Source organism: Colobus angolensis, unplaced genomic scaffold (assembly GCF_000951035.1).
Source record: "Colobus angolensis palliatus isolate OR3802 unplaced genomic scaffold, Cang.pa_1.0 Scaffold26, whole genome shotgun sequence".
In the NCBI taxonomy this organism is placed as follows: Eukaryota; Metazoa; Chordata; class Mammalia; order Primates; family Cercopithecidae; genus Colobus; species Colobus angolensis.
Window position 1 is genome coordinate 19,318,076 of NW_012115821.1, and position 27,934 is coordinate 19,346,009.

Genomic DNA, 27,934 nt, shown 5'->3' on the forward strand with positions numbered 1-27,934 from the left:
TGGTCTCGATCTCCTGACCTTGTGATCCGCCCGCCTCGGCCTCCCAAAGTGCTGGGATTACAGGCGTGAGCCACCGCGCCCTGCAGAGACAGGACTTCTTATCCCATTTTGCAGATGAGAAAGCCAAGGCTTAGCAAAGTTAAATATCTTGTTCACGGCAACATTTACACTAATAAGTCAAGGAGCTGCAGGTCGAGCCCCAGTCTCCAAACTTGACTCCAAAGCCTGAACCTGCAATGAGAAGGATAGGCTAGAGAAAGAGTAAGAAGCAAAAAAGCTCATTGGGAGCCTGTGGCAATTGTCCGGGTGAGGAGTAAGGACAGGGGAAGGATGGATGAAAGTGGGAGAATGGATGAAGCTGGGGCAGCATCGGTAGCCCCAGAGTAACTGGGATAGGTGGAGCAAGAGGGAGAGGAAGGAGTGCTGTGTAGGGTGGAGGAGGTGATGGAGGGCAGTGGACGGGATGGTAGCCTCACACTCCCTAGTGACTCTTGTCATTGTGGTAAGGATGTGGCTGATCAGATCATCCTGAGTCAGAAGAGTTTGGGAAGTGGACGAGTGACTCAGGTAAAAGTGTGATGAGCCTCTGAGTTCTGATTCCGGACCTTCCCTGAGTTACCGTCCACCTTTGACCACCCTAGCCGCTGTTTCTCCATTAGTACTGTGAGGCAGTGGAATGGCTTGTTGGTCAGGGTATTCCGGGGAAATTCCCGGCTATTTAGATCAGCTCATCAGTACCAACCCAGTTATTGTGAAATAGGCCTCTTTTGACTGCCCGAAGTGACACCTCCATTCTGAATAGAATGGTAAAAGTCCACCACATGCTTCCTCTCTCCCACCACTCAGCCCCTGCCTGGAGAAGCCACATCCCAGATTGGATTTCCTGCCGCTGTGTCCTTAATGAGCACTTTAGTAAGTGGTGTCGCCATTCTTTCTGAACCACAAGCCCATTTAAACCAAAGGCATTAGGAAAATCAAGTATGAGCTCTCAGCTTAGGTACACCGTCATGATTTCATTCTCTCAAAGAACTTTGTCTTTAAAGAGTTCAATCATCTTCCCAAATCCATCACAACCTGCAGGCAAGCAGGCGTCATGAGAGCCTCATGACAAGCAGCAGCCTTTGTTTCCTTTTAAAAGAAGACAGGTACTGCTTTGCTGACCCCTGGGAGGACCACCGCAGTATGGCAAGGGGTGAGAAGCAGTGTGAGAGAGAGAAGGTGCTGAAGCGGGCTATGGCCAGAATCCAAGTCTGAAGATGATGTGATCCCCAGTGCCCCCTAGTGGTGGGAAGTTGTCTGGTGCTCTTTGTTCTGGGGGAAAAGAAAGATGGCCTATTTTAAACATCTTGTGGCCCAATTTCCTTCTCATCAGGGAAGATTTACTCCTGGGCTAAAGAGATATCCTGGCATCTGCTCTAGGTTCTGTGATTCCCTGAGGGCAGCACTGTTTGGGAGGATTCACACTTGTGCTCCCTGTGTCTGGAAAAAAGGCTCAGAAACCAAGGGGTAAAGAGAATGGGGGCTAGAAGTGATCCTTGCTTTCAGAGGTGCTCTAGACTTGCCTTGTCCTAAATAGTAGCCACCAGCCACATGTGGCTATAGAGCATTCTGGAATGTAGCTAGTCTGAATTGAGATGAGTCATAAATGCAAAATACATATTGGATTTCAAAGTCTTAATATGAAAACAATTTTTATTTATTTTATTATTTATTTATTTATTTTTTTGAGACAGAGTCTCGCTCTGTCACCCAGGCCGGAGTGCAGTGGCGTGATCTCAGTTGACTGCAAGCTCCACCTCCTGGGTTCATGCCATTATCCTGCCTCAGCCTCCTGAGTAACTGGGACTACAGGCGCCCGCCACCACACCCAGCTAATTTTTTGTATTTTTAGTATAGACGGGGTCTCACCGTGTTAGCCAGGATGGTCTCGATCTCCTGACCTCGTGATTGACCTGCCTCAACCTCCCAAAGTGCTGGGATTACAGGCGTGAGCCACCATGCCCGGCCAAAAAAAATATTTTTTACGTGGATTACTTGTTGATAATATTTTGCTTAAATAAAATATATTAAAATTAATTTCACTTGTTTCTTTTGCCTGTGCACTGTGGCTGCTAGAAAATTTAACATTACATTTCTACTGGATAGCATTGCTCTTCACGGATGGGCTTTGTGCCCAGAACAGGGGCCCACATGACAGACAGGTTTCAGGCCTGCCCTTGGACCCACTTCCAGAGCTGTGGCTGACCATTTGGAGAGGTAGAGTGTGCTTGGCCTTTGTAATTCAGCCCTCCCCTCCCAAAAAGCCCTTTGAAATCCTACCATTCAGAAGTCATCACTTTGGATAATCACAACTTTTCAAAATGAAAGTACCCCAGGATTAAGAACCTAACATCAACCAGGTATGGTGGCTCACGCCTGGAATCCCAGTACTTTGGGAGCCAAGGTGGGAGGATTTTTTGAGGCCAGGAGTTTGAGACCAGCCTGGGCAATGCAGCAAGACCCTCATCTCTACAAAAATTTAAAAAATGAACTAGGCATGGTGGCACACACCTGTAGTCCCAGCTATTCTGGAGGCTGAGGGGGAAAATGGCTTGAGCCCGGGAGTTTGAGGTTGTAGTGAGCTATGATCACACCACTGTATTCCAACCTGGGTGATAGAGCGAGACCCTGTTTCTAAAACAAAACGAAACAGAAAGCCAAACACCTAGTCTAAATATTCGGGGATCCCAGGGTGCCTACAAGATAGAGGAGGGGGCCCCAGAGAGAACTGTGGGAGGTAGAAAAATAGGAGTTGGAGGATACTGAGCCCCCTGGCTGCCTTGCTCTTCCGTTTTGTGCTCAGCTCCCTGGCTTTGAAGCCACCTGTCTCTTAACAGGTTGACCTCTACCCTACCTGTTTCTTTGTCCTTGGGAAATGGGCCATTTGGTGCCTGCTGGGAGTTTTATTTATTTATTTATTTTTGAGCCAGATCCTTGCTCCATCACCCAGACTGGAGTGCAGTGATGCCATCTCAGCTCACTGCAACCTCTGTCTTCCAGGTTCAATTGATTCTTGTGCTACAGCCTCCCAAGTAGTTGAGATTACAGACACGTACCACCACGCCCTGCTAATTTTTGTATTTTTAGTGGAGATGGGGTTTTTGCCATGTTGCAGGCTGGTCTAAAGCTCTGGCCTCAAGTGATCCACCCACCTCAGCCTCCCAAAGTGTTGTGATTATAGTCGTGAGCCACCTCGCCTGGCCTGGAGTTTTAGAAGAGTCATATCAGAAATTTTATTTTCGACTGGGCACGGTGGCTCACGCCTGTAATCCCAGCACTTTGGGAGGCTGAGGCGGGTGGATCATGAGGTCGAGAGATCGAGACCATCCTGGCCAACGTAGTGAAACCCCATCTCTACTAAGAATACAAAAAATTAGCTGGGCGTGGTGGCACGTGCCTCTAGTCCCAGCTACTCGGGAGGCTGAGGCAGGGGAATCACTTAAACCTGAGAGGCAGAGGTTGCAGTGAGCCAAGATCGTGCCTTTGCACTCTAGCCTGGCAACAGAGTGAGACTCTGTCTCAAAAAAAAAAAATGAAATTTTATTTCCTCCATTTCTCTGTCATACCCATTCTGAGTCGTTTACCTGACCTGTGAAAGCTAAATTTCTTTTGAAATACAGAGGGGCACCTCCTATACTTTGTGTAAAAGGGCCCTGGATGGCTGAACATAGCATTACAATGTGCAGTATATGGAGCAGAATTTGTTCTGCAGCCTGGCATGCTTTAGACAGTTTTTAAGGAAAGAACAAACTGTGAGCTGTATGTGTTATCTGTGGACAGTGTACTGTGTGGGCCCCCAAGGGACAGCAGCAATTCTTTAGGGGTCTCAGTATATGAGTCTTGGGCAGGCCCTTACAGACTTTGGCTTTGTGTTTAGTAATGTAAATTCTTCCCCAGTGTTTGTGAGATGGCTTCTGTGTGCTTAGCATTGAATGAGGATTCAGTGGAGACTATGCAAGTTGGGATTTAGGGATCAGAATGCATTTGCCTCTCATGTAGCATTGCACTCTTAGACTTGCAATGCCTGTGATGTTTTTGTTTTGTTTTGTTTTGTTTCGTTTTCTCTTCTAGGCATTTATCAACTGGAAAGAGGCTAAACTGACTTGGAGTTTTTTCAAACAGTCTTTCTTGAAACAGATTTTGACAGAAGGTAAGTGGACGGTCACTCTGAGTGGTCGGGAGACCATAGTAGAAGGGGATTTCATAGGACTGCCAATTACCTGGGTCCAGACCACCTGTTTAGAGCCTCTGGGACTGAAGAACTTCAGAAATGGGAGGAGGGGGCTTAATACAGAGAACGAAACCAACGTCTATTTAGTTTTGTGCATTACTTAGGTGGTCTAATTTCAATCTCTCCACAGCCTTGTAAGAAAGATATTATTCCCCTTCATTATGGATGAGGAAACGGAGAGTCAGTGAGGTTGCAGAACTTCTTTAGGGTTTTGTAGTAACAAGGAACAGCTTAATTGGGATCCAGGTCTAACTCCAAAACCCCATGTTATATGATTTTTATGAGTTTATTATAAAAGTATTATATCAGTTTCATAAAACTATTTTTATCTTTTTTTTTTTTTTTTTTGAGATGGAGTCTTGCTCCATTGCCCAGGCTCTGGAGTGCAGTGGCTCCGTCTTGGCTCACTGCAAGCTCTGCCTCCTGAGTTCATGCAGTTCTTCTGCCTCAGCCTCCCGAGTAGCTGGGACTACAGGCGCCACCACCACACCCGGCTAATTTTTTTGTATTTTTAGCAGAGACGGGGTATCACCATGTTAGCCAGGATGGTCTCGATCTCCTGACCTCGTGATCCGCCCACCTCGGCCTCCCAAAGTGCTGGGATTACGGGTGTGAGCTACTGCGCCTGACTGGGATTTATTTTCTTAAACGACAAAATGCGCTTGTATGAGAGTTTGGTCAGACTTCGGTCTTTTCAGTTTTCCTATGACAGAGCTCAATGTGGAGGGCCAGCAAGGGGCTGGAAGCACATTTGGTTTTTGTATGTATATGTGTTGGTTTATTTGTACCCAGCTTTAATTAGAAAAATGAGATTTTAAGGCAACTGTTATGTTGCTGAAGGTGGTAGTTTCTCTCTTCATATATATTTCATATCCATGTACCTATTACTGAATGTGTTTTTTAATCTTTTCAAAAATTATCTTTTAATTATAAAATATAGTCCCGTTAGAAAAAAATAAGAACATAGAAAAAATAATACTAGCATTCTAATACAACTGTTATTATCTTGGTATTTTATTTTCCCCCATCTGTATTTTTTGTTCATATGTTTCCAAAGAAAAGCAGCTCCCCCTATGCCTCACTTTCCCCGTCTGTGAACAGGGGATAGGACCAGGCAGTGTCTGAGGGCTCTCTGATCTTTGAGAGTGCACACATGTTTCTAGCCTAACCTTATAACTTTGCTATTACAAAAATGAAACTGTTCCGAGGCCTTCTTGGGGAAGGGAGAGTCAGAAGCCTCGGAAGAGCTGAGTGAAGGGCCTGAGCACTTAGCTCCTGGAGAGCAGGGAGTGTGCCGTTCACCACTGCCACTGCCTCCCTGTGGCCTGGCATAGGAGGGCTGTGCATGTATTTGTGAATGGAGTAAGAAAAGGCAACAAGGTAACTATTGTGAAATGGTGTATGATGATAGTTCATGTTGTTGTAAGAACAGGAAAATCGGTGGAGGGAGTTTCGGAAAGGACAGTTGCTCATATGCACTTTTTTCCTTCCAAGGTTTTAAGAGCAGTTTTAATGAGTTTGAGGAATGGATCCAGTCCAAGTGATGGCCCTAAATTGGTTTTCTGGATTGCAGACAACACATGTCTCTAGACATGTCTTTGCAGCAGCTGGTTTAAGTTTACTGCAAACAAAAGCCTCCAGAGCTCAACCTGAATGCGGTGCCAGGAGCCTGCTCCATGGGTGGATCCCCCTAGCCTGACTCCCTGACTGGCAGAGTGCCATTAGGAACTTCTCAGGGCCTCCATTTCTGTGGCTGTGAAATAAGGAAGTTGCCCGACTGAGATCCTCAGATTCGTTATATTTTTTTTTACTTTTTTTTTTTTTGAGACAGAGTCTCGCACTGTCGCCCAGGCTGGAGTGCAGCAGTGCACCGACCGTCTCTGCTCACTGCAAGCTCCGCCTCCCAGGTTCACACCATTCTCCTGCCTCAGCCTCCCGAGTAGCTGGGACTACAGGCGCCTGCCACCACGCCGAGCTAATTTTTTGTGTTATTTTTAGTAGAGATGGGGTTTCACTGTGTTAGCCAGGATGGTCTCGATCTCCTGACCTCGTGAGCCTCCCAAAGTGCTGGGATTACAGACGTGAGCCACTGCCCCCGGCCCGTTATATTTTTAAAACTACAGTTCTAAAAAAGTTGAAATCCCTGGGTTTTTTTTTTTTATTGTTGTTTTCTGTTTTTTTGTAGATAGGGTCTCACTCTGTCACCCAGGCTGGAATGCAGTGGTGCAAACACAGCTCACTGCAGTCTTGACCTCTCAGGCTCAAGTGATCCGCCCACCTCAGCCTCCCAAGTAGCTGGGACTACAGGCAAGGCATCTACCATTACGCCCAGCTAATATTTTAATTTTTTTGTAGGGACAGGGTCTTGTGATGTTGCCCAGACTGGTCTTGAACTCCTGGACTCAAGCAATCCTCCTGCCTCGGCCTCCCAAAGTGCTGAATTACAGGCATGAGCCACTGAGCTGGGCCTGAAATCACTTTTTGTAGTCGCAAAAATGTATGTGCTGTTACTTCTGCCCCCACATTTCCTGAACAGTATGCCAGGTGCTGAGAATACTGAGATGAATGAGTAACAGGCCATGGCCTCAAGCATTTCATTCTGTCACCAAAGACACAGACATTTGTGTGGTTAACTGTTTCTGGGCTGTGAGGGGTGTAGTACTTGGAAACTCATTTCCTAGAGCTTTGCTAGGAAACCAGGGTCATAGAGATGACTGAGAGGGGCTCTTGCCCTCAGGGAGTTTATAGAATGTAGGAAGGAGAGCCTATTCTGCCAAAAGACAGGGAGGGCCCTGCAGAAAAGACACTCTAGGTGGTGAGAATGACAAAAGCCAAGGTGGGCCCAGCCTGACTCAAAGCAGCTGGAGGGCTAAAACCTGGGAGGTAGGGTGCAGCAGAAGATGACAGGGTGATGAGAGTGAGGTTGACGAAGGGAAGCCAAAATAATAGCTTGGGGTCAGTGTTTAAAAGCCCACAAATAAAGAATTAAGGAGCCTGGACTTTTTGCAAACATTAAAGAGCCATTTTGGCCAGGCGCGGTGGCTCACGCCTGTAATCCCAGCACTGTGGGAGGCAGAGGAGGGCAGATCACCTGAGGTCAGGAGTTCGAGACCAGCCTGGCTAGCACAGTGAAACCCCATCTCTACTAAAAATACAAAAATTACCTGGGTGTGGTGGTGGGCGCCTGTAATCCCAGCTACCCAGGAGGCACAGGTTGCAGTGAACCCAGATAACGCCATCGCACTCCAGCCTGGGTGACAAGAGTGAAGCTCTGTCTCAAAAAAAGCCATTTAAAGATATGAAAGCAGGCCGGGTGCATTGGCTCATGCCTGTAATCCCAGCACTTTGGGAGGCTGAGGCGGGAGGTCAGGAGTGCAAAACCAGTCCGGCCAGCGTGGCGAAACCCCGTTCCCACTAAAACCTGAAAAAATTAGCTGGGCGTGGTGGCAGGCGCCTGTAATCCCAGCTACTCGAGAGGCTGAGGCAGAAGAATCGCTTGAACCCAGGAAGCAGAAGTTGCAGTGAATGAGATCATGCCACTGCACTCCAGTCTGGGTGACAGAACAAGACTCCATCTAAAAAAAAAAATATGAAAGCAGAGACTGATTTAAGAGCTGTGTTTGAGGCTGGGCGCAGTGGCTCACACCTGTAATCCCAGCACTTTGGGAGGCCAAGGCGGGTGAATCACTTGAGGTCAGGAGTTTGAAACTAGCCTGGCCAACATGGTGAAACCCGTCTACTAAAAATACAAAAAAAAAAAAAGAAAAAAAATTGCTGGGCGTGGTGGTGGGCACCTGTAATCCCAGCTACTCGGGAGGCTGAGGCAAGAGAATCTCTTATGTCTGGGAGGCAGAGCTTGCAGTGAGCTGAGATGGCACCACTGCACTCCAGCCTGGGCAGCAGAGCAAGACTCAGTCTCAGAAAAAATAAAAGCAACAACAACAAAACAAAACTATTTGCAGAAGCTGGAACTGTTAGCAGTGAGGGTGGATCCAAGCAGCACAGAGACACAGGCCTATGAGGACCCGCAGTGATCCCTACCACAAACACAGTGGGAGGGGCTTGGAGAGAGAGGCAGGGTGGGAGAAAGTCTTGAGAGAAGATCCTCACTGCTTCCAGCCTCTTGATGCTTTCCTTTTTGAGCAAGTTACTAGGAGGTGAGAATTTGCCCTTCAGGGCGTGGGCAGTTTTTCCATAGTGGTCAACACTTTTTCCTCATAGATGAGAAGCTTCACGAAAGCCAGGGGGAAGGGGGCTCTGGCTGGTGTCTTCACCTTGAAGGCATTAGACTGTCTTACATTTGAATCATGAACTCAGGTCTGATTTTTGTAGTAGCAAAAATGTATGTGCTGTTACTTCTGCCCCCCTCAGGCCTGAGTTCCTGATTCAAATATAAGACAGTCTAATGCCTTGCCAGCCCCAGAAAGCTGTCTCCACCCCTGAGGAACCCTTGGATAAGCTTGTGCATATAATCATGGACGCTTCACAGATAATTTACGTGCAGATTATCTGACCTCCCCTTAAAACTTGGGACCATCGCCTGGGCGCGGTGGCTCACGCCTGTAATCCCAGCACTTTGGGAGGTGGAGACGGTGGATCATGAGGTCAGGAGATTGAGACCACCCCGTCTCTACTAAAAATACAAAAAATTAGCCGGGCGAGGTGGCGGGCGCCTGTAGTCCCAGCTACTCGGGAGGCTGAGGCAGGAGAATGGCGTGAACCTGGGAGATGGAGCTTGCAGTGAGCCAAGATCACGCCACTGCACTCCCGCCTGGGCAACAGAGCAAGACTCCATCTCAAAAAGAAAAAACTTGGTACCGTCATTTTCATTATTAACATTTAATAATCTCCATATATTTTTTTAAAACTTATTTTTAGACTTTTTTTTTTTTTTAATTTTTAATTTTACTGGCTTGGAGATTCGCTGTCAATGAAGTCTTCAGCACTTTCCAAATTGTTACTTTGAGATTATTTGAAATCAACATTAGGACAAGGACATGTCTTTAACTGATTATCTAATATTTCTCCTTTATTTGTCAGCTGGAAAAGTTGATAGCTAGTAAGAGAAAGGAAACAATAAAGTAATGTGCATTTGGCATTGCTAATTATTTTGCTTTTTTGTTTATAGGCGAGCGATATGTGATGACATTTTTGAACGTATTGAATTTTGGTGATCAGGGTAAGATGAAATTCTGTAGTGTTTTAATTAAAGGTTAATACTATTAATAGATACTTCCTAACATTTTTCTCTGATATATTTAATGAAAGATGAACCTGAAGATTAAAAAAAATCCTGAAGATTGTAAATTGTAGGTCTTTGTGCTGACCGTGCCCTCCAATGTGACTTTGGTGGCAGGTGTTCTGGTGAGACCCCGGCCCTCTAGTTCGCCTCCTAAGAGCTCTGGTGTTCATTTTGGGGGGTGGGAGGTGCCAAGAGAGGAGAAAAGGGAGCTCACCATCACAGCCACAAGAATCTGCCGCATGTTTGTGTAGCTACGTGGTCTTTTAGTATTTTCATTTTTATCTTTTAATGTAATACTAAAGTAATGGAAATCAAATAGAAAAACATCAACTTTGCATTAATGACCTGTATAAGAAAGTACTGTTGATGGAAGCATTCTGTATCTTGACTGTATCAATGTTGGTATCCTGGCTGTGATATTGTACTACAGTTTTACAAAATGTTACCACTGGATAAAAGGTATATGGGATCCCTCTATTACTTCCCTTTTTTTTTTTTTTTTTTTTGAGACAGGTCTCACTCTCTTGCCCAGGCTGGAGTGCAGTGGTACCATCACAGCTCACTGCAGCCTCAACTTCCTGGGCTTGGGCTTGGGTGATTTCTCCCACCTCAGCCTCCCAAATAACTGGGACTACAAATGCACACCACCATGCCTGGCTAATTTTTTCCGTTTTTGTAGAGACAGGGTTTCTCCGTGTTTCCCAGGCTCATCTCAAACTGCCGGGCTCAAGCAGTCCACCCACTCTGGCCTCCCAAAGTGCTGGGAATAGAGTCAAGAGCCACCATGCCCGGCCACTGTAACTCTGTGTGAATCTATAATTATCTGAAGATAAACTTTAATGAAATATTAAATAACAATTTTAATAGTGCTGTGAAAATTAAAGTAGAAAAACCAACATGATTGTTGTTTCTTCTTTTTTGTTTTGTAGGTGTGTATGATATAGTGAATAATCTTGGCGCCCTTGTGGCCAGATTAATTTTCCAGCCCATAGAGGAAAGTTTTTATATATTTTTTGCTAAGGTGCTGGAGAGGGAAAAGGATGCCACACTTCAGAAGCAGGTAGTGTTGGTTCTTATATCATCTCTCAAGTGAGTTCTCCCTTTAATTGCAAGACAAACAGATAGGAATGTGAAGCAGTCTGTTTCTCTTCTGTTTGATCAGGAATTTTCTTATAGATTTCATTCTTGTATTACATTCTATATGGTAGCGGGACCTAGGGCTCACCTCTTCTTTCGTGGCCTTCTCCCTTTGCTCTTGGCTGTCCCTTCCTTCTCACCCCTTTGTTATATTCTTTGTGACCTTTCTCTTTTTTTTTTTTTTTTGAGATAGAGTGTTGCTCTGACACCCAGCCTGGAGTGCAGTGGCATGACCTTGGCTCACTGCAACCTCCACCTCCCAGGTTCAAACAATTCTCCTGCCTCAGCCTCCTGATGAGTAGCTGGGACTACAGGCATGCACCACCACACCCAGCTAATTGTTGTGTTTTTAGTAGAGATGGGGTTTTGCCATATTGGCCAGGCTGGTCTTGAACTCCCGACCTCAGGCAATCTGCCCACCTCAGCCTCCCAGAGTGCTAGGGTTACAGGCATGAGCTACCGTACCCAGCCATGTGACCTTACTCTTGATCCAGCCCTCTCAGGACTCTCTAAAGCTGTCCCCATTGCCCTGCAGATGCCCAGCCATGGGCCAGTCTTAGGCATAAGAATGCCTCCCCTATCCTCAGAGTCTCAAGAGCCAAAGGATGCAGAATTTGGAGCCAGGCTAATCAAGGGAGGAGAGGATGTGGTTGTTGGCTTTCACTCACCACACCAATTGTTTAAGCTTCTTACAACTGGGACGTGCCCAGAGCTACACTCTGACTATAAGATTCTATATACTCAGGTTGGTAAATACAGAAGAAGAGATTTTAATCTAGGCATATATGGTTGTAGGAGCTTCACTCTTTCCAAAACCACTGAAAATGTCTGACTTTTAGAATAGCAAGCTAGTTCAGCCTCTTGCATGTCTTAGACGATATTTAGTAAAATACAGTTTATGTACAATATCTCAAAATGAGCTAATCTGGTACTCAGTCTGATTTAGGAATATTTTCCTAAGAGTACATTCACAGTAACATCATAATTTTGGAATCTTTAGTAGGAGAGGCACAGAGCTGGCTAGTGTATATGAAAAGTTGCTGCACATTTAAGAATAAATATTAGGGCCGGGCGCAGTGGCTCATGCCTGTAATCCCAGCACTTTGGGAGGCCAAGGCGGGTGGATCACTCGGTCAGGAGATCAAGACCATCCTGGCTAACACGGTGAAACCCTGTCTCTACTAAAAATACAAAAAATTAGCCGGGCGTGGTGGTGGGCGCCTGTGGTCCCAGCTACTCGGGAGGCTGAGGCAGGAGAATGGCGTGAACCCGGGAGGCAGAGCTTGCAGTGAGCCGAGATCGCGCCACTGCACTCCAGCCTGGGCGACAGAGCGAGACTCCGTCTCAAAAAAAAAAAGAATAAATATTAGTGACCTGGTGCGGTGGCTCATGCCTGTAAGCCTCATGCTTTGGGAGGCCAAGGCAGGAGGATTGCTTGAGGCCAGGAGTTTGAGATTAGCCTGGCCAACACAGTGAGACTCCCTTCTCTATTTCTATTAAAAAATAAATAAAATAAATAAATATCAGAGGGGAAAGTGGGTGTTTCCTAAGCAATATTTGAAACAATTTATCCCAAGTGAATTGAAAACTAACCCTCCCCCTTACTACCTAAGGAGACACACACTTTTTCCTTCATTTGCTAATTGACGTGAAAACAAACACACTACCAAAAAAATAGTGATATCCATCACGTCGTTGGAAGAGTGAACTGAAAAACAGTGAAGGGAGAAGGCCAGACATGAAGGGTGAAGGTTTTCTTCAGCTCATGATTCATCCAACTTCCTTCCCTCTTCCCTGGCCCCAGGAGGACGTTGCTGTGACCGCTGCAGTCTTGGAGTCCCTGCTCAAGCTGGCCCTGCTGGCCGGCCTGACCATCACTGTTTTTGGCTTTGCCTATTCTCAGCTGGCTCTGGATGTCTACGGAGGGGCCATGCTTAGCTCAGGATCCGGTACGCACAAGAGTTTTTCTGGATTTTTTTCTGATTTCCCAACAGAAATAGAAGAGTCACGAAGTTCAAGAACTTGTGCACACACAGTTGATATCTGTGTCGGTGTAGGGAAAACTGTCTGGTGGCGGGGGCTGTGGGACTGTTCCCCTCATTCAACTCCAGACACACACTCAAGGTATAGGCAGGGGCTTTGGCGCCAGGACGATCAGCTTCCCCAGCCTCACTTGAATAAGTTATTAGGACTTCTCCTTGCTGTTGGCTTTCCTCTCGGGCCTAGAATGTGTTTTGCCAAGCGCTTCCCTGTGCTCCCTCTGGGGTGAGGGAGGAAGGCAGAGGGCAGGTGGTAATGAGTCCCCACTTGGTACTAAACACCTCTGAAGATAGTAAATGCCACATAAATCTCCCAGCCTGATGCATAAAAGCCTCTGAAGGATAACCCAAAGCCATTTGCAGAGAATAAAATTGATCTCTGCAAATAAAAGGGTATATTTAATCCAGTGACTCTCAGTTTTTGAAGAAGAAAAGTATTGAATGTGTCTAATTTTGAAACACCAGACCGCTGAGGATCTCACAGCACTTCTTGGGCCTTGGGGACTTCAGCAGTTTCTTTTTTTTTTTTTTTTTTTTTTGAGACGGAGTCTCGGTCTGTCGCCTGGGCTGGAGTGCAGTGACCGGATCTCAGCTCACTGCAAGCTCCGCCTCCCGGGTTCACGCCATTCTCCTGCCTCAGCCTCCCGTGTAGCTGGGACTACAGGCGCCCGCCACCTTGCCCGGCTAGTTTTTTGTATTTTTTAGTAGAGACGGGGTTTCACCATCTTAGCCAGGATAGTCTCGATCTCCTGACCTCGTGATCCGCCCGTCTCGGCCTCCCAAAGTGCTGGGATTACAGGCTTGAGCCACCGCGCCCGGCCTACTTCACCAGTTTCAAAATGTTCTGGGCTGTAAGCTGGCAGTCCATTTGCAGTGTTTAATTTTGGGTTCAGCAAAGATGTTTTTAATTTCTCAGGTCACTGGACAAGAACCCTGAGGACTTCTTTCTGCTGCCCCATCTCAATATAAAGGGCTTTGTCAAATGCCATTTTACAAGTTCACTAGCATGTTTTAGTCTCCACTACAATGGGGCCCAAACTTTCAGTGTTAGGGGAAGAAGGGCCAAGCTTCTATACCAGAGCAAAGGTCATTAAGTTTGGAGAAACACCTGCTGTGAAACCAATGAAGTGGTTTGCAGCTCCCTGGGGCTTGTGCTGTGAGAAGTACATTTCCATCAGGCAGCTGCGGGAGGCCTCATTAGGAAGGCATTAGTAAGTTTATGGGCAGAGATTGGGAATTCAGCTATTCTATAGCAGCTCTTCCCCTTTAGAAAGCAATCACCAAGGAGCAGCCTTTAATGTCACACAATCACAGCGCATTGCCTCAAGGAGGGGGCTGTCCCATCGTTATCATGACTCAGCCCATCATCTTAGTTTTGAAAGTGGAACTCACAACACTACTATCCTGAGTTGTGTACTTGTCTTTGTCTTCATCCTGGAAGTGGACTACTTACCTGTGAGCTGTACTGGCCATCTCCAGATGTGGGACTCGGACACAGCACAGACAGGCTTTTGTGTAGGGGTGTGGCTTCTCTTCCATTGTTTGGGATTAGGACTGTATTTAATTAGGGGCTTTGTAAGTGTTCTGGAGGCTTTTCTTAGAAATCTTTCTCACACCTAGCTTTGCTTTGCTTTTTCTTTTCTTTTTTCTTGGTAACTCACAGAACACCTAGCTTTGCTATCCTTAAGCAAAACCCAAACATTCACAGAATTTTCCCAAGATTTCTCACATTTCTCTCTTAGGTGCTTCTCTCTTGCCCCTCTGCCTTTTACTTTTTCCTTCTCTATCCCCTTGTCTTAATGAACTAGGGCTGCCATGACAAAGTACCACAGACTGTGGCTTTAAACAACAGAACATATTGTCCATCAGTTCTGGAGACCAGAAGTGCACAATGAAGCTATGGCCAGGACCGTGTTATCTCTGAGGCTCAAGGAGAGGCCCCTTCCTGCCTCTTCTAGTTTCTAGTGGTTGCTGGCATCCTGGCGTTCCTTGACTTGCAGCTGCAGCACTGCGGTCACACAGCTGTGTTCTCTTTGTCTTCCCCCTACGCTCTTCACGTCCTCATCCCCCTGCGCATGTCTGCCTCAGTGTGCAAGTTTCCTCCACTTTTTTTTTTTTTAATGAGACGAAGTCTCACTCTGTCACCCAGGGTGGAGTGCAATGGTGCGATCTCGGCTCACTGCAACCTCCTGGGTTCAAGAGACTCCCGCCTTAGCCTCCCGAGCAGCTGAGATTACAGGCACACCCTACCATACCCAGCTAAGTTTTTGTATATTTAGTAGAGACAGGGTTTCGCCGTGTTGGCCAGGCTGGTGTCAAACTCCTGACCTCAGGTGATCTGCCCCCCTTTGGCCTCCCAAAGTGCTGGGATTATAAGCATGGGCCACTGCACCCGGCCAAGTTTCCTCTTTTTATAAGGACACCTGTCATATTGGATCAGGGCCTGCCCTAATGACCTCATTTGAACTCAGTTTTCTTCATGAAGACCCTGTTTCCAAATAAGGTCAGATTCTCAGGTACCGCTGGTCAGGACATCAACATATCTATTTTGGGGGGACAGTTCAACCTAAAATACCTCTCAATTCAGTCTACAATCGAAGGTTGGTTCCGTTCTTGAATTCCCCAAATGGATGCAAAACCCTTTACGTGAGTCACTGCTTCGCGCCAGAGTTTTTATTGCTCTCTATGCCTCACAACAGCCCACTGTTCACCTACTGATGGGCCCACCTGTGCCATTAGCATTCAGTTGCCAGGTAAGGAGGCCTGCCACTCCTCTCTGCTTCTGCCAGGGAGAGGAGGATGGGGAGAAGCAGGAGGCATGCTTGAGCATAGCCTTGAGTCTCCTGGGTGCAAAGCGTGGTCCCCGCCTCCCTTCCTGGAGTCAGCTGGGGTAGGGGCCAGGCTGCTTCCTGCAGCGGCTTGACAAGCAAAATGCAATGTGAGGTGATAAACATGGAATCTGAGACAGGGCCGTGGAAAATGGTTTTTTTTGGGCATCAGGGCTGCCCTGTTAGTATTCCTTTTATAATTTTGTGACTGCCATAAAACTGTTTAGGTTCCCACAGCATGGAGATCTTTTATATTAAACAGCTTTCATAAACCCTGAATGAGTTCCAGATTTTAAGACTCCGGAACTTCAGTCCCCTCTCCTTTTCTTTTAGTGGTTACTTTTTTTTTTTTTTCCTTTGTTGAGGTATAATTTACATAAAGTAAAATGCTGTTCTCTTAAGAGTACAGTTTGATAAGTTTTGACAAATATGTACAAAAAGTCCCATGTAACTACCAAACAGATTCAGATATAGAATATCTCCATTTCCCTAGAAAGTTCTTTTGGGACCCTTTCTAGTCAACTGCCCCACTCCACCTCAGAGGCAAAGAAATCAGAAGAAATCTGATTTCTATCACCATGGATCAGTATTTATTTTAAAAAGAATTTCATATCAGTGAAATGCAGCATGCGTGCTCCTGCATTTGGCATATTTCCTTCAATACAAAGTTTTTGAGATTCTTCCCCCCATGGTTTCACATAGATCAGTGATTTTTATTATCTTTTCTTGCTAAGTGTTCCTTTGTGTGGATGGCCCACGTTTTGTTTATTCTTTCTTCTGTTGATGGTCAGTTTTGGCTATTATGAATCAAACTACTACAGATGTTTTTGTGTAAGTGTTTTTGTGAACATGTGTGTTCATTTCTGTTGGATGTATACCTAGGGGTGCAATTGCTGGGTCGTAGGTTAGGTGTATGTTTATTTTATTAGGTGCTTGATTATGGCCTTCTTAAAAGGGGGGAATCAATCCCATTCATAAGCCTCCTGTTCTCTGGTTAGAAGATTTTTCCGAAGCTTGTTAGCTATAGAACTACATTACTTTGTTTTAGAAGAAAATACCATTACGGGCACTGGTTCTCACTTTGGATTTGTGTAATTTTCTGCTGGTCCTGGGCCCTGGGCATTTGTTAAAGGTCTTTTCTTTAGGACCTGCTCAACTGAGATTCCGTTAACTAACAAAGTCACTAGTGACTTTGAATTCAAACCACCAGGCCTATTCATGCTGATGAAAAAAGTGAACAGACTTAGGGCTGGACGCGGTGGCTGAAGCCTGTAATCCCAGCACTTTGGGAGGCCGAGACGGGCGGATCACGAGGTCAGGAGATCAAGACCATCCTGGCTAACACGGTGAAACTCCGTCTCTACTAAAAAAAAATACAAAAAACTAGCTGGGCGAGGTGGCGGGCGCCTGGAGTCCCAGCTACTCAGGAGGCTGAGGCAGGAGAATGGCGTAAACCCGGGAGGCGGAGTTTGCAGTGAGCTGAGATCCGGCCACTGCACTCCAGCCTGGGCGACAGAGCGAGACACCGTCTCAAAAAAAAAAAAAAAAAAAAGTGAGCCGACTTGTTTGCTAGCCAGATAAGCTTTTTTAGTTGTCTAGCAAGAGATCTGTACATTTCTTCATAATTTTTTTTTTTTTTTTTTGAGATAGGGTCTTGTTCTGTCACCCAGGCTGAAGTGCAGTGGCACTATCATGGCTCACTGCAGCTCTGACCTCCCCAGACTCAAGTGATCCTCCCATCTCAACCTCCCGAGTAGCTGGGACTACAGGCATGCCCACCACACACAGCTAACTTTTGTAGTTTTGGTAGAGACAGGGTTTCATCATGTTGCCCAGGCTAGTCTCGAATCTCTGGGCTCTAGCAGTCTGCCAGCCTTGGCCTCCCAAAGTGCTAGGATTACAGGCATGAGCCACCATGCCCAGCCTGTCCTTTTGTTTTTTGCGGATTATTTAGTCAATGCCGTAGAATGCTGGGAATCCTTCTAGATAAAATTAAGACCCTGAGCTTGAGCATGCAGTCTGTCCATTGCTAATACCAGCAGACCTCATAGTCTGGTTCTGGTTCTCTGGGTACTCAGCAGCACTGAGGTTACATGTGGGCCTTCTGATTGGGCTCTGGAGTCTCAGTGAGTTGTTTCCTTGCAGGTCCTGTTTTGCTGCGTTCCTACTGTTTCTATGTTCTCCTGCTTGCCATCAATGGAGTGACAGAATGTTTCACATTTGCTGCTATGAGCAAAGAGGAGGTCGACAGGTGGGTAACCTAGCAGGTACACCTTTAATCATGGCCTTCAGCCAAAATGAAGTAACTTGTCAAGCTTTTTGCTTTTCATTCTGAACATGCATTTACAGATGGTTGTTATAGAGGCAACACTTAGTCCACCAGTGTGGTGCTTTCCTGGGATCTCTGTGGCGCCAGCATGGTTCAGCAAGTGCTCCCCACCGTAGGGCTGGGAGACAGCAACTACTCTTTGCCTCCCCATTGGCTCGGAAAGGTTACATTAGTCCAGGTTTGCAGAGTCAGGCACCAGACAAGCTAGATTTTCATTCCTCCACCTCATTGCTCACCCCAGAAGAGTGGTCCTCCAGTAAGTTACTGAGGAGCTTCTTCAAGATGCACGTTCCTACCCCTGAGAACCTGAATGGTGGGTCTTCGAGAATCTCAGGGATTTTGTGACGCTTCTCCTGAGAAAAATCCAAATACACACATACATCTTGCCATAATTTTTTCTCAACTGTTGACTCCAGATCAGGATTCCCATCCTGGAATCCCTACCAGTGGTTCTTAATACTGGTTGTGGGCCGGGCGTGGTGGCTCACGCCTGTAACCCCAGCACTTTGGGAGGCCAAGGCGGGCGGATCACCTGAGGTCAGGAGTTCGAGACCAGCCTGACCAACATGGTGAAACCCCATCTCTACTAAAAATACAAAAATTAGCCAGGCATGGTGGCAGGTGCCTGTAATCCCAGCTACGTGGGAGGCTGAGGCAGAAGGATTGCTTGAACCGGGAGGCAGAGGTTGTAGTGAGCCCAGATCACACCATTGCATTCCAGCCTGGGGGACAAGAGTGAGACTCCGTCTCAAAAAAAAAAAAAAATACTGATTATGAGTCAAAATCTCCCATGAAGCTTGTTAAAAATGCAGATTCTTGGCTGCCCTTCTTCTGCCCCTGTCTCTCCTACCACACCGTAGTCTCAGCAGGCTCCTGGGCATATGTGTGTTTTTTGAATGCTCCTCAGTGATTCTGATGTGAACTCTTCCTGGTTAAGTGTATTTGGCCTACACCCAGGATCATCCACCTCTTGTGTACGAAATACCAAAAAAAAGTAAGGCAGCATCTTAAGGCATCGCTAGAGGGTGATGCTGAGAAGAGAGAGGGAAATCGTAGCAAGGGCAGGAGTAGATGATGGGGTGACTGGCCCTCATTTTCTTACTGCCTCGAAGCCAGGGGCCCATCGGGGTTTTCATGCTGCCTCTGTAACCTTGAGTGCTGGTGAGGGCCCTCAGAGGCCTGGCCATGAGGTGGGATGGGGAAGGAGTATCTCAAATGGGGACCCTTCCCCCTCCTCTGTGTGTGTCCTTTCCTGGGCTGGCTCATGTAAAAGCTTGGGAACTTTGTTTGCTACACAGTGACTGAGAACTAGAGTCCAGACGAGCAGGTGTCAGTCCAGATTGATGAGATTCTTCTAGGAATTTCTGGTCCACTCCCAGCCCAGCTGAATTAGAATCTTAGAAGGCTTGAGCCAGGGAATCTGTTTATTACACAGCTCTAGGCAATTCTGATTCTAGGGCTTTGGAAACTGCTGGGCCAGACCAGCTGTCATGGTAAAAACGACACGGAGCAATGTGACCCAGGACGCACTTAGGTGTGTGTGACTGAGACATGAGTTCACAAGGCAGGAAGTACCCCAGTTATGCACAGGACACACTGATGCTTTCTACTCTGTCTTCTATTTTGTTTTTCAAAAATGCCATGCCATTACCCTCTAAATTGATTTCCCAGCCTAGTAGTAGGTCACAACCCATGGTTTTAAAATAGTGGTCTGGATGTGGTTTTCACCTCAGATAGTTAAATTTATAGCTGTAGAGTAGAACTGCTTTGAGTCTATCCTCTTCTTTCCCCATGGATGAAAAAATCTATTTCAATTTAGCTTTGAAAATACAATGTTTTTATTTGAAAGCTGCTTCTAACGTTGAATAACTTAAAAATATAATTGGAAACATGTGAAATGAGGCACTATCAGAGTGGAAAGAGCGGGACTAGGAGTGTATCTCCTTGAAGGGAATTTTGTTACGGTAACTTCAGTGTTAGTATTGAAGGGGTGAATCAAAAACCCATTTAAAATGTTTTTATAAATTGCAACCAAATTGTGAGGCAATATGGACAGTGACTGGTTGCTTTCTTTTCTCTTGTATTGAACCAAAGGAAACAACTTTTTAAGTTAGTTGTAATGGAATTTCGATAGTATATAAACATCTGGAAAATTATTTTCATGGTTATTAGTCAACATAGAGAAAAAACAGAGCCCAGAGCACCTTCTAGTGTAGTTCCCATGTGGGGTAACTCACCTCCCCTAAGAGTAAAATGTGACATTAAGTGCAGTTTTGAGATGTGTATAAAACACAATAGCTCCAGTTCTTTCTGGGCCCCTGGCTCCAGCGCCTGGGCCTGGTCTGAGCACATGGAGCACCTGGGCTCATCACAGACGTCAGCATTTTTTTTTAATCCCTGTGAGTTTTAACAGACATAAAACGCTAGCAAGGATTTTTATAGTAGAATTGGATAGCTTAGTTAACTATAGTTAACTATAACAATCAGTTATAATGACTTTACATTGGACATTTCAGATTCTGAACAGAAAAAAAGCAGGCATTTTACTTAACCAACTTAAGGTTAACCAGTGTTTTTCTGAATAAAAACAGCATTTGGACCGGGCACAGTGGCTCACGCCTGTAATCCCAGCACTTTGGGAGGCCAAGGTGGGTGGATCACTTGAGGTCAGGAGTTCGAGACCAGCCTGGCCAACATGGTGAAACCCTGTCTCTACTAACAATACAAAAATTAGCTGGGCGTAGTGGCGCACACCTGTTTCAATTTAGCTTTGAAAATACAATGTTTTTATTTGAAAGCTGCTTCTAACGTTGAATAACTTAAAAATATAATTGGAAACATGCGAAATGAGGCACTATCAGAGTGGAAAGAGCGGGACTAGGAGTGTATCTCCTTGAAGGGAATTTTGTTACGGTAACTTCAGTGTTAGTATTGAAGGGGTGAATCAAAAACCCATTTAAAATGTTTTTATAAATTGCAACCAAATTGTGAGGCAATATGGACAGTGACTGGTTGCTTTCTTTTCTCTTATATTGTATTGAACCAAAGGAAACAACTTTTTAAGTTAGTTGTAATGGAATTTCGATAGTATATAAACATCTGGAAAATTATTTTCATGGTTATTACAGCTACTTGGGAGGCTGAAGCACAAGAATCACTTGAACCTGGGAAGCGGAGGTTGCAGTGAGCGGAGATCACGCCATTGCACTCCAGCCTGGGCCACAACAGCAAGACTCTGTCTCAAAAAAAAAAGACTCTGTCAAAAAAAAAAAGTAACCTGCAATTCAAAGGATGTTTTAATATTTCATATACAACCAAATGCTCTATTTGCATGGCATGGTGCAACCATGCCCAGCTAATTTTCTTTTTATTTTTAGTAGAGACGGGGTTTCACCATGTTGGCCAGCCTGGTCTCGAACTGACCTCAGGTGATCTGCCCGTCTCGGCCTCCCAAAGTGCTGGGATTATAGGCGTGAGCCAACATGCCTGGCCTGGTTGCCTTTTTTAAATAATCTTATAATATATATAGAATCTGACTAATGGATTTTTTTTTTTTTTGAGACGGAGTCTTGCTCTGTCGCCCGGGCTGGAGTGCAGTGGCCGGATCTCAGCTCACTGCAAGCTCCGCCTCCCGGGTTTACGCCATTCTCCTGCCTCAGCCTCCGGAGTAGCTGGGACTACAGGCGCCCACCACCTCGCCCGGCTAGTTTTTTGTATTTTTAGTAGAGACGGGGTTTCACCGTGTTAGCCAGGATGGTCTCGATCTCCTGACCTCGTGATCCGCCCGTCTCGGCCTCCCAAAGTGCTGGGATTACAGGCTTGAGCCACCGCGCCCGGCCATGGATTTTTCATTATGCCTTATAGAATAATTTTTGTTGTTTTGTTAAGGCTGTCTAATTTTCTTTCATTTCACAAGTAGGTTTGAGCATCTACTCTCTAACAGGCATTGTTTTAAGCTCTAGGAATACAGCAATGAATAAGACAGATGGGATTTCTGCTCTCCTGGAGCTGATGGTGGGGAGGCAGATAACAAACAAGTAAATTAATAAGAAAATGTGATGTGCTGAGAATGAAAAACGGGTATATAGTGAGTGGTAGGTGCCCTTTAGATCGGGTGTGCTGGGCAGGCCCCTATAGCACAGCGGCATTTAGGATGACCAAGAAGGTGGTCTAAGATGGGGGCAGAGCCTTCTAGGCAGAGAGATCAGTTGTGTAAAGGCCCAAGATTGACAGCTCCTTTGTCTGATTTGTTGGCCTTTGAGCTTTGAGTGCCAAAGTGGACTCCATAACTGTCAAATGAAGGATGGGTATGATCTTCTCACTTTGGCACATAAGATATGAGTGCCATCCTTTTCATGGCTGTGAAGGTTCCATTATATGGCTGTGCCTTGATGTATTCAACCAGCACCTGCTGGGAGCTGCTTCAGGTAGTGCTAGAGTTGATATCCTCGACCATCCATCCTTTTTTTTTTTTTTACTTTTTTTGAAACAGGGTCTCACTCTGTCGCCCAGGCTGAAGTGTGGTGGTACAATCATAGCTTACTACAGCCTGACCTCTTAGGCTTAATCGATCCTTCCACCTCAGCCTCCTGAGTAGCTGAGACTACAGGTGTGTACTACCATGCCCAGCTAATTTTTGTATTTTTTGTAGAGACGGAGTCTCTGGGCACCATGTTGCCCAGGCTGGTCTCCAACTCCTGGGCTCAAGCGATCTGCCCGCCTTAGCCTCCCAAATGCTGGGATTACAGGCATGAGCCATTGTGCCCAGCCAATCCATCTTTTAATACGCCTAATTTTAAGTCCAGTATTTTCTTGGGACCATGGAGAAATAAGCATTCATAAATAATTCACTGTTTATGTTAACCAAACCTTACAGGACAGTCATATTGTCACTGATTAATAATTTTGCTTTGATTTTAAACATTGATTTTTTTTTTTTTTAAGATGGAGTCTCGCTCTGTCTCCAGGCTGGAGTACAGTGGCGTGATCTCGGCTCACTGCAACCCCCGCATCACGGGTTCAAGCAATTCTCCTGCCTCTGCCTCCTGAGTAGCTGGGACTACAGGTGCGCACACCACGCCCAGCTAATTTTTGTGTTTTTCGTAGAGACAGGGTTTCACCATGTTGGCCAGGCTAGTCTCGATCTCTTGACTTCGCAATCTATCCGCCTCGGCCTCCCAAAGTGCTGGAATTACAGGCGTGGGCTACCGCGTCCAGCCAAAAAAGTGATATTTTAATTGTATTTTTTAAATTCTCATTTTTTCCTGAAGTGGATTATGCCTTTAAGGCTATAGATTTGTGAATTCTGGAAAGTTCAGCAGCTGCAGAGCCCTCTTGTAGTGGCAGACAATGGACCCCATCATCAGCTCCTCTCAGATGGCCATGCCAAAGAGGCTGTGCTGTTGAATGCGTCTCTGCTTGAATTAGCATGAATTAACTATTGGTTTTATTCACTATTGTTATTTTACTGGGAGTTGGGGAAGGATGGCTAAAAGTTTGTGAATCTATGACTTAAACTCCAAGGATTGGTATAGTAGACGGTTCTGAGATAGCTTCTGAAAAACGGGTTACATATCTCTGCTGCTTTGTGGAAAAGAGGTCAAAGTACTGGTCTACGATGGGTCCCATTTGAGTGGCTTGTTCTGAAGTTGACCTTTCTGATTACTGATTAGTAGTGAAAAAACTTCCCCTGTGAGGTACAGGCTCTTGTACTTCATTAAAAGAGACTCTCTCTGGACTGAAAAGCAAATGAACTCCCTCTCTGGAACTCCGGATGAAAGCACATCTCTCCTGTTGGAGTATGGTAGTGTGTGTGTGTGTGTGTGTGTAGTATTTTTACCACCCACTTTGATAAAGCGTATCTCCACAACACACAGCACCTTGGCCTGAATCAGCCAAGGACCTATACCTGGGCATTCGGAGGATGCAATGGCTTGCCTTCCGTTTTCTTTTTGGTAGAGACATGGTCTCACTATGTTGTCCAGGCTGATCTCAAACTCTTGGCCTCAAGCAATTCTCCTGCCTCAACCTCCCCATGTGCTGGGATTACAAGCATAGTTCTAGGGTACTGGCCAAGTTCTAGGGCCTCCTCCCACACCCTGCAGAATCAGGAACTCTGGTGGTGAAGGCCAGCCATATGCATTTTTAAGTCATCATTATATTCTGGGACAGGGTGTTGCTCTGTTGCCCAGGTTGGAGTGCAGTGGCATGATCATAGCTCACCATAGCCTTGAACTCCTGGGCTCAAGCCTTCCTCCTCTCTCAGCCTCCCAAGTAGCTGGGACAACAGGTGTGTATCACGGCTAGTTTTTTAAATTTTTTGTAGAGACAGGGTCTCATGACGTTGCCCAGGCTGATCTGAAACTCTTAAGCTCAAGTGATCTTCCCACTTCAGCCTCCCGAGTAGCTAGGACTGCAGGTGTGTGCCACCATCCCTGGGTAATTTTTACTGGTTTTTGTAGAGACGGGTCTACTAGCTATGTTGTCCAGGCTGATCTCGAACTCCTGGCCTCAAGCAATCCTCCCACCACTTCAGCCTCCCAAAGCACTGGGATTACGCTCTGTTGCCCAGGCTGGAGTGCAGTGGTGCGATCTCGGCTCATTGCAAGCTCCGCCTCCCAGGTTCACGCCATTCTCCTGCCTCAGCCTCCTGAGTAGCTGGGACTACAGGTGCCCGCCACTACACCTAGCTAATTTTTTGTATTTTTAGTAGAGACAGGGTTTCACCATGTTAGCCAGGATGGTCTCAATCTCCTGATCTCATGATCTGCCTGCCTTGGCCTCCCAAAGTGCTGGGATTACAGGCGTGAGCCACCACGCCCAGCTGGATTACGCTTTCTTACCACCCCTCATGTGCAGAACCTGGGTGGTGGCCTCTGAGGTTTTCTAACCCAGCAGACATGGCTTGAGGATGTCAAAAGTTTGGTTCTCTCAACAGCTGTATACTTAGAGTGCCTGCTTGGTGCTAGGCAGAAACCAGAGGCTGGGGGATTTTGTTCTTGGCTGTACAAGCCTTTTGAAGGACTATGGCAGCTATTTTGTGTTTGCTGAGAATCTCTTTTCTTTTTGGAGAACTGAAGATAACTAAGTGATGTGCCGCTTTGAAATCAGAGAAGTGCAAGAAGCGCTAGGATCAAAGAGCTCTAGAGATACAGGGAGTGGGAGTGAGGATATGTAAGAGTCTGGAAAACAGCAAAGGTGATCCAGGCTTTGGTTCAGTTCCCATTTCATTTTGGAGGCCAATCATTTGCTTTGAATGGTATCTACTGCCCAAGGTTACTGGGAGCTGCATCTCCCAAGGGCAGTGGTGTGAGGTACTGAAGCTTAGGGGTCAGAAGTCCGGCTGAGTGTTACCTCACTCGTGAGGCAGATTACTCAGCCTCTCTGTGCTGCTTCCCTTGTCTGTGAAATAAATCCAAGCTCTGCAGGGCAAGGCCCATGTGTGTTCATTCACCAGTGTGTCCCCAGCACTCCTCACAGGGCCTGTCACAGAGTTAGCATCCAATATCTAATTATTACCCTGGTCACATTCTTGTATCTCACATTGAGGACTTGAGCTGAACAGGGTTTTTATGTTTTGATCACAAAGTGTCACTTAACTAACCAATTATTATCTTCAAAAAACGTACATCTCTTGAGTTGTTTCTTACCCTTCTGTTCAGGGTAAGGGGACAGGGACATTCTCATGGTCTCCATGTAGCATTCAATGTTATGAAAACCTGGATTGTGGGAACACAGGTTCTTTCTGTGAGGTGATGTTCGTGGCCGCTGTTTTGGGAGCAGCCTTGTCCGGGGCGAGGTCCCCACTGCCCTGCTTTGCCTGTCTCCTCCCCAGGTACAATTTTGTGATGCTGGCCCTGTCCTCCTCATTCCTGGTGTTATCCTATCTCTTGACCCGTTGGTGTGGCAGCGTGGGCTTCATCTTGGCCAACTGCTTTAACATGGGCATTCGGATCACACAGAGCCTTTGCTTCATCCACCGCTACTACCGAAGGAGCCCCCACAGACCCCTGGCTGGCCTGCGCCTGTCGCCGGTCCTGCTCGGGGCATTTGCCCTCAGTGGTGGGGTTACTGCTGTTTCGGAGGTGAGACTCCCTGAGCCATCATGCCACATGCTCCTGCAGCTGCCCCGCTGTCCCTCCTGCTGGGCCTCCCCTTCCTGCCCTGCCTAAACCAACTGGACAAGTGCTTGCCTCTTCCTGTCCCCTCCCCAGGCCTCTAGGGCAGCATCTTCTGATAGATGTGACAAGAGAATGTTGCCATTAGGGAGAGAATGGACCTGCGGTATGGCTGTTATACCTTTTATCTGACTTAGAAGCTGGAACCACAGCTGCTTTCCCTGGCTGGTCCCAGAGGAAGGAGGTATAGACTGAGGAACAGGCACTGACAATTGTTTCTTTCCCAGGTGTTCCTCTGCTGTGAGCAGGGCTGGCCAGCCAGACTGGCACACATTGCTGTGGGGGCCTTCTGTCTGGGAGCAACTCTCGGGACAGCATTCCTCACGGAGACCAAGCTGATCCATTTCCTCAGGACTCAGTTAGGTGTGCCCAGACGCACTGACAAAATGACGTGACTTCAGGGAAGCCTGGACAGCTGAGGCACCTGGACCAGCTATGGGCAGTTCTGTGCGTGGAACACATATTCTGTGTAAGAGCCCCGCCGAGGGCTCTGCAGCGGAGTGACAGGAAGCCCGGAGGTGAGGCACCAGCGAAAACATGACACACCTGTGACCAATCGAAGTCTGAAATGCGGAGGAGGAGTTTCATTTTTAAGTGAAGACCAAAAAGCCCTTTAAAAATAATAGAGTTTTTTCATCATTTTATTTTCTCTTTTACTAATGTACTCATTCCTTTTGAGTGTGATTGGCCTTTGGAGCTAAAGGCTCCAACAAACTATATCTTAATTGTTAATAATTATCTGGCCCAGAAAAAGAGATGCAACGATTTTACCCTTCAGAGGAATTTTGAACTTCTGTAAAAGAGAGAGCGAGACCCCTCTCTTTCATTCACCACATGAAAACAGAGTGTGGCCCTGAAGTTGTGGCTTTCTCTGTGTCAACACTGTGGTCTGAGTTTTTAGAGAAGGAAAAATGCTACTCAGTGAGAAATCCAAGAAATGAAACCAGAAAGGTTTTCAGATCACATTTCCCAGAGTGAGTTAGGGAGAATCTTGCCTGTCGTGATCACACTGTTCCCCGCCGCCCCGGGTCAGCACATAGTTGACCCAGAGTGGGCTGTCAAGATTTGTTAACTGAAGGGTGGGTGAAAGCTGGCTGGAGACTCCTGGCCTGGCCACCTGCAAGAGGCGGACTTTGAAGAAAACTGTGATCCAGTTGAGCCACTTTGTCTCTGAAGGGAATACTGCTTTGCAGCTTTCTGTAACTTCTGACATGGGAATTGCACTGGTGACAGATAAGATTTAACAGATGTATTTTTTTATCTTCAGAATAAGACAGGGCAAACTCTATATGGCAAGTATTACTGAGTCAGGCCCCTCCTGCTGACCATCAATATAACCAAATTCCAGCCCCAGGACAAGAGTGGCAGGCATGGGGGCCTGGTGCTGCAGGCTACGGTGTGAGCCCAGGCGTTCTGCACCTTGCAGCCTGCACCCTGCAGGTGAGATCATGAGCAGTGTTCTGGAGTGTAAAGTGTTTTTTCTTTTTTCATTAATGTATTAATTCCTTTTGGATATTAACCCCCCTCAGAACTACATGCACAAACTATAACTTGGATGTTAATAATCCTCTCACTCAGTGCCCCAAACCTTCTGTGTCTACACCCAGAGAGAGAGGGTCAGTAAGGGCAACTGCTATCATGCATTAAAATGCATGTATTTAAATCTGCTTGCCCAGAGCCAGTACCTAGGAGCTAAGGATCAAGACCTGTCAGCATAGCAAGACTGGGGCCCAGTCACCCTGGTAGGTTTTTATCTACTCAGAGGAAGAACGCTTTGCACTAAGTGGGAGAAAAGCAGCTAAATGCAAGGTGTCCTGAGCAATTAGAGGACCTCCAAAGCATGGCCTCAGTCATGCCTTCATAGGGTAAGGTCAGGCCAGCTCAGAAAAATGGATGGTCCCATGGGGTCAGG

At 46.4% G+C, this 27,934-nt stretch overlaps 1 protein-coding gene across 2 annotated transcripts in view; it reads left to right on the forward strand.

Annotated features, from left to right (window-relative positions):
• The window catches only part of RFT1 (RFT1 homolog (S. cerevisiae)), a 45,743-nt gene extending 18,433 nt beyond the window's left edge, over positions 1-27,310 (forward strand). Inside the window, exons 7-13 of one of the 2 annotated variants that reach the window (XM_011947293.1) lie at positions 4,111-4,189; positions 9,399-9,449; positions 10,442-10,572; positions 12,454-12,598; positions 17,662-17,767; positions 25,680-25,929; positions 26,250-27,310. In XM_011947293.1, the coding sequence (XP_011802683.1) occupies positions 4,111-4,189; positions 9,399-9,449; positions 10,442-10,572; positions 12,454-12,598; positions 17,662-17,767; positions 25,680-25,929; positions 26,250-26,417 (930 nt within the window). In that variant the 3' untranslated portion in view covers positions 26,418-27,310. The remainder of the gene's footprint in view (positions 1-4,110; positions 4,190-9,398; positions 9,450-10,441; positions 10,573-12,453; positions 12,599-17,661; positions 17,768-25,679; positions 25,930-26,249) is intronic. The other variant, XM_011947295.1, reaches the window with a different exon arrangement.
• The last annotated feature ends 624 nt before the right edge of the window (positions 27,311-27,934 follow it).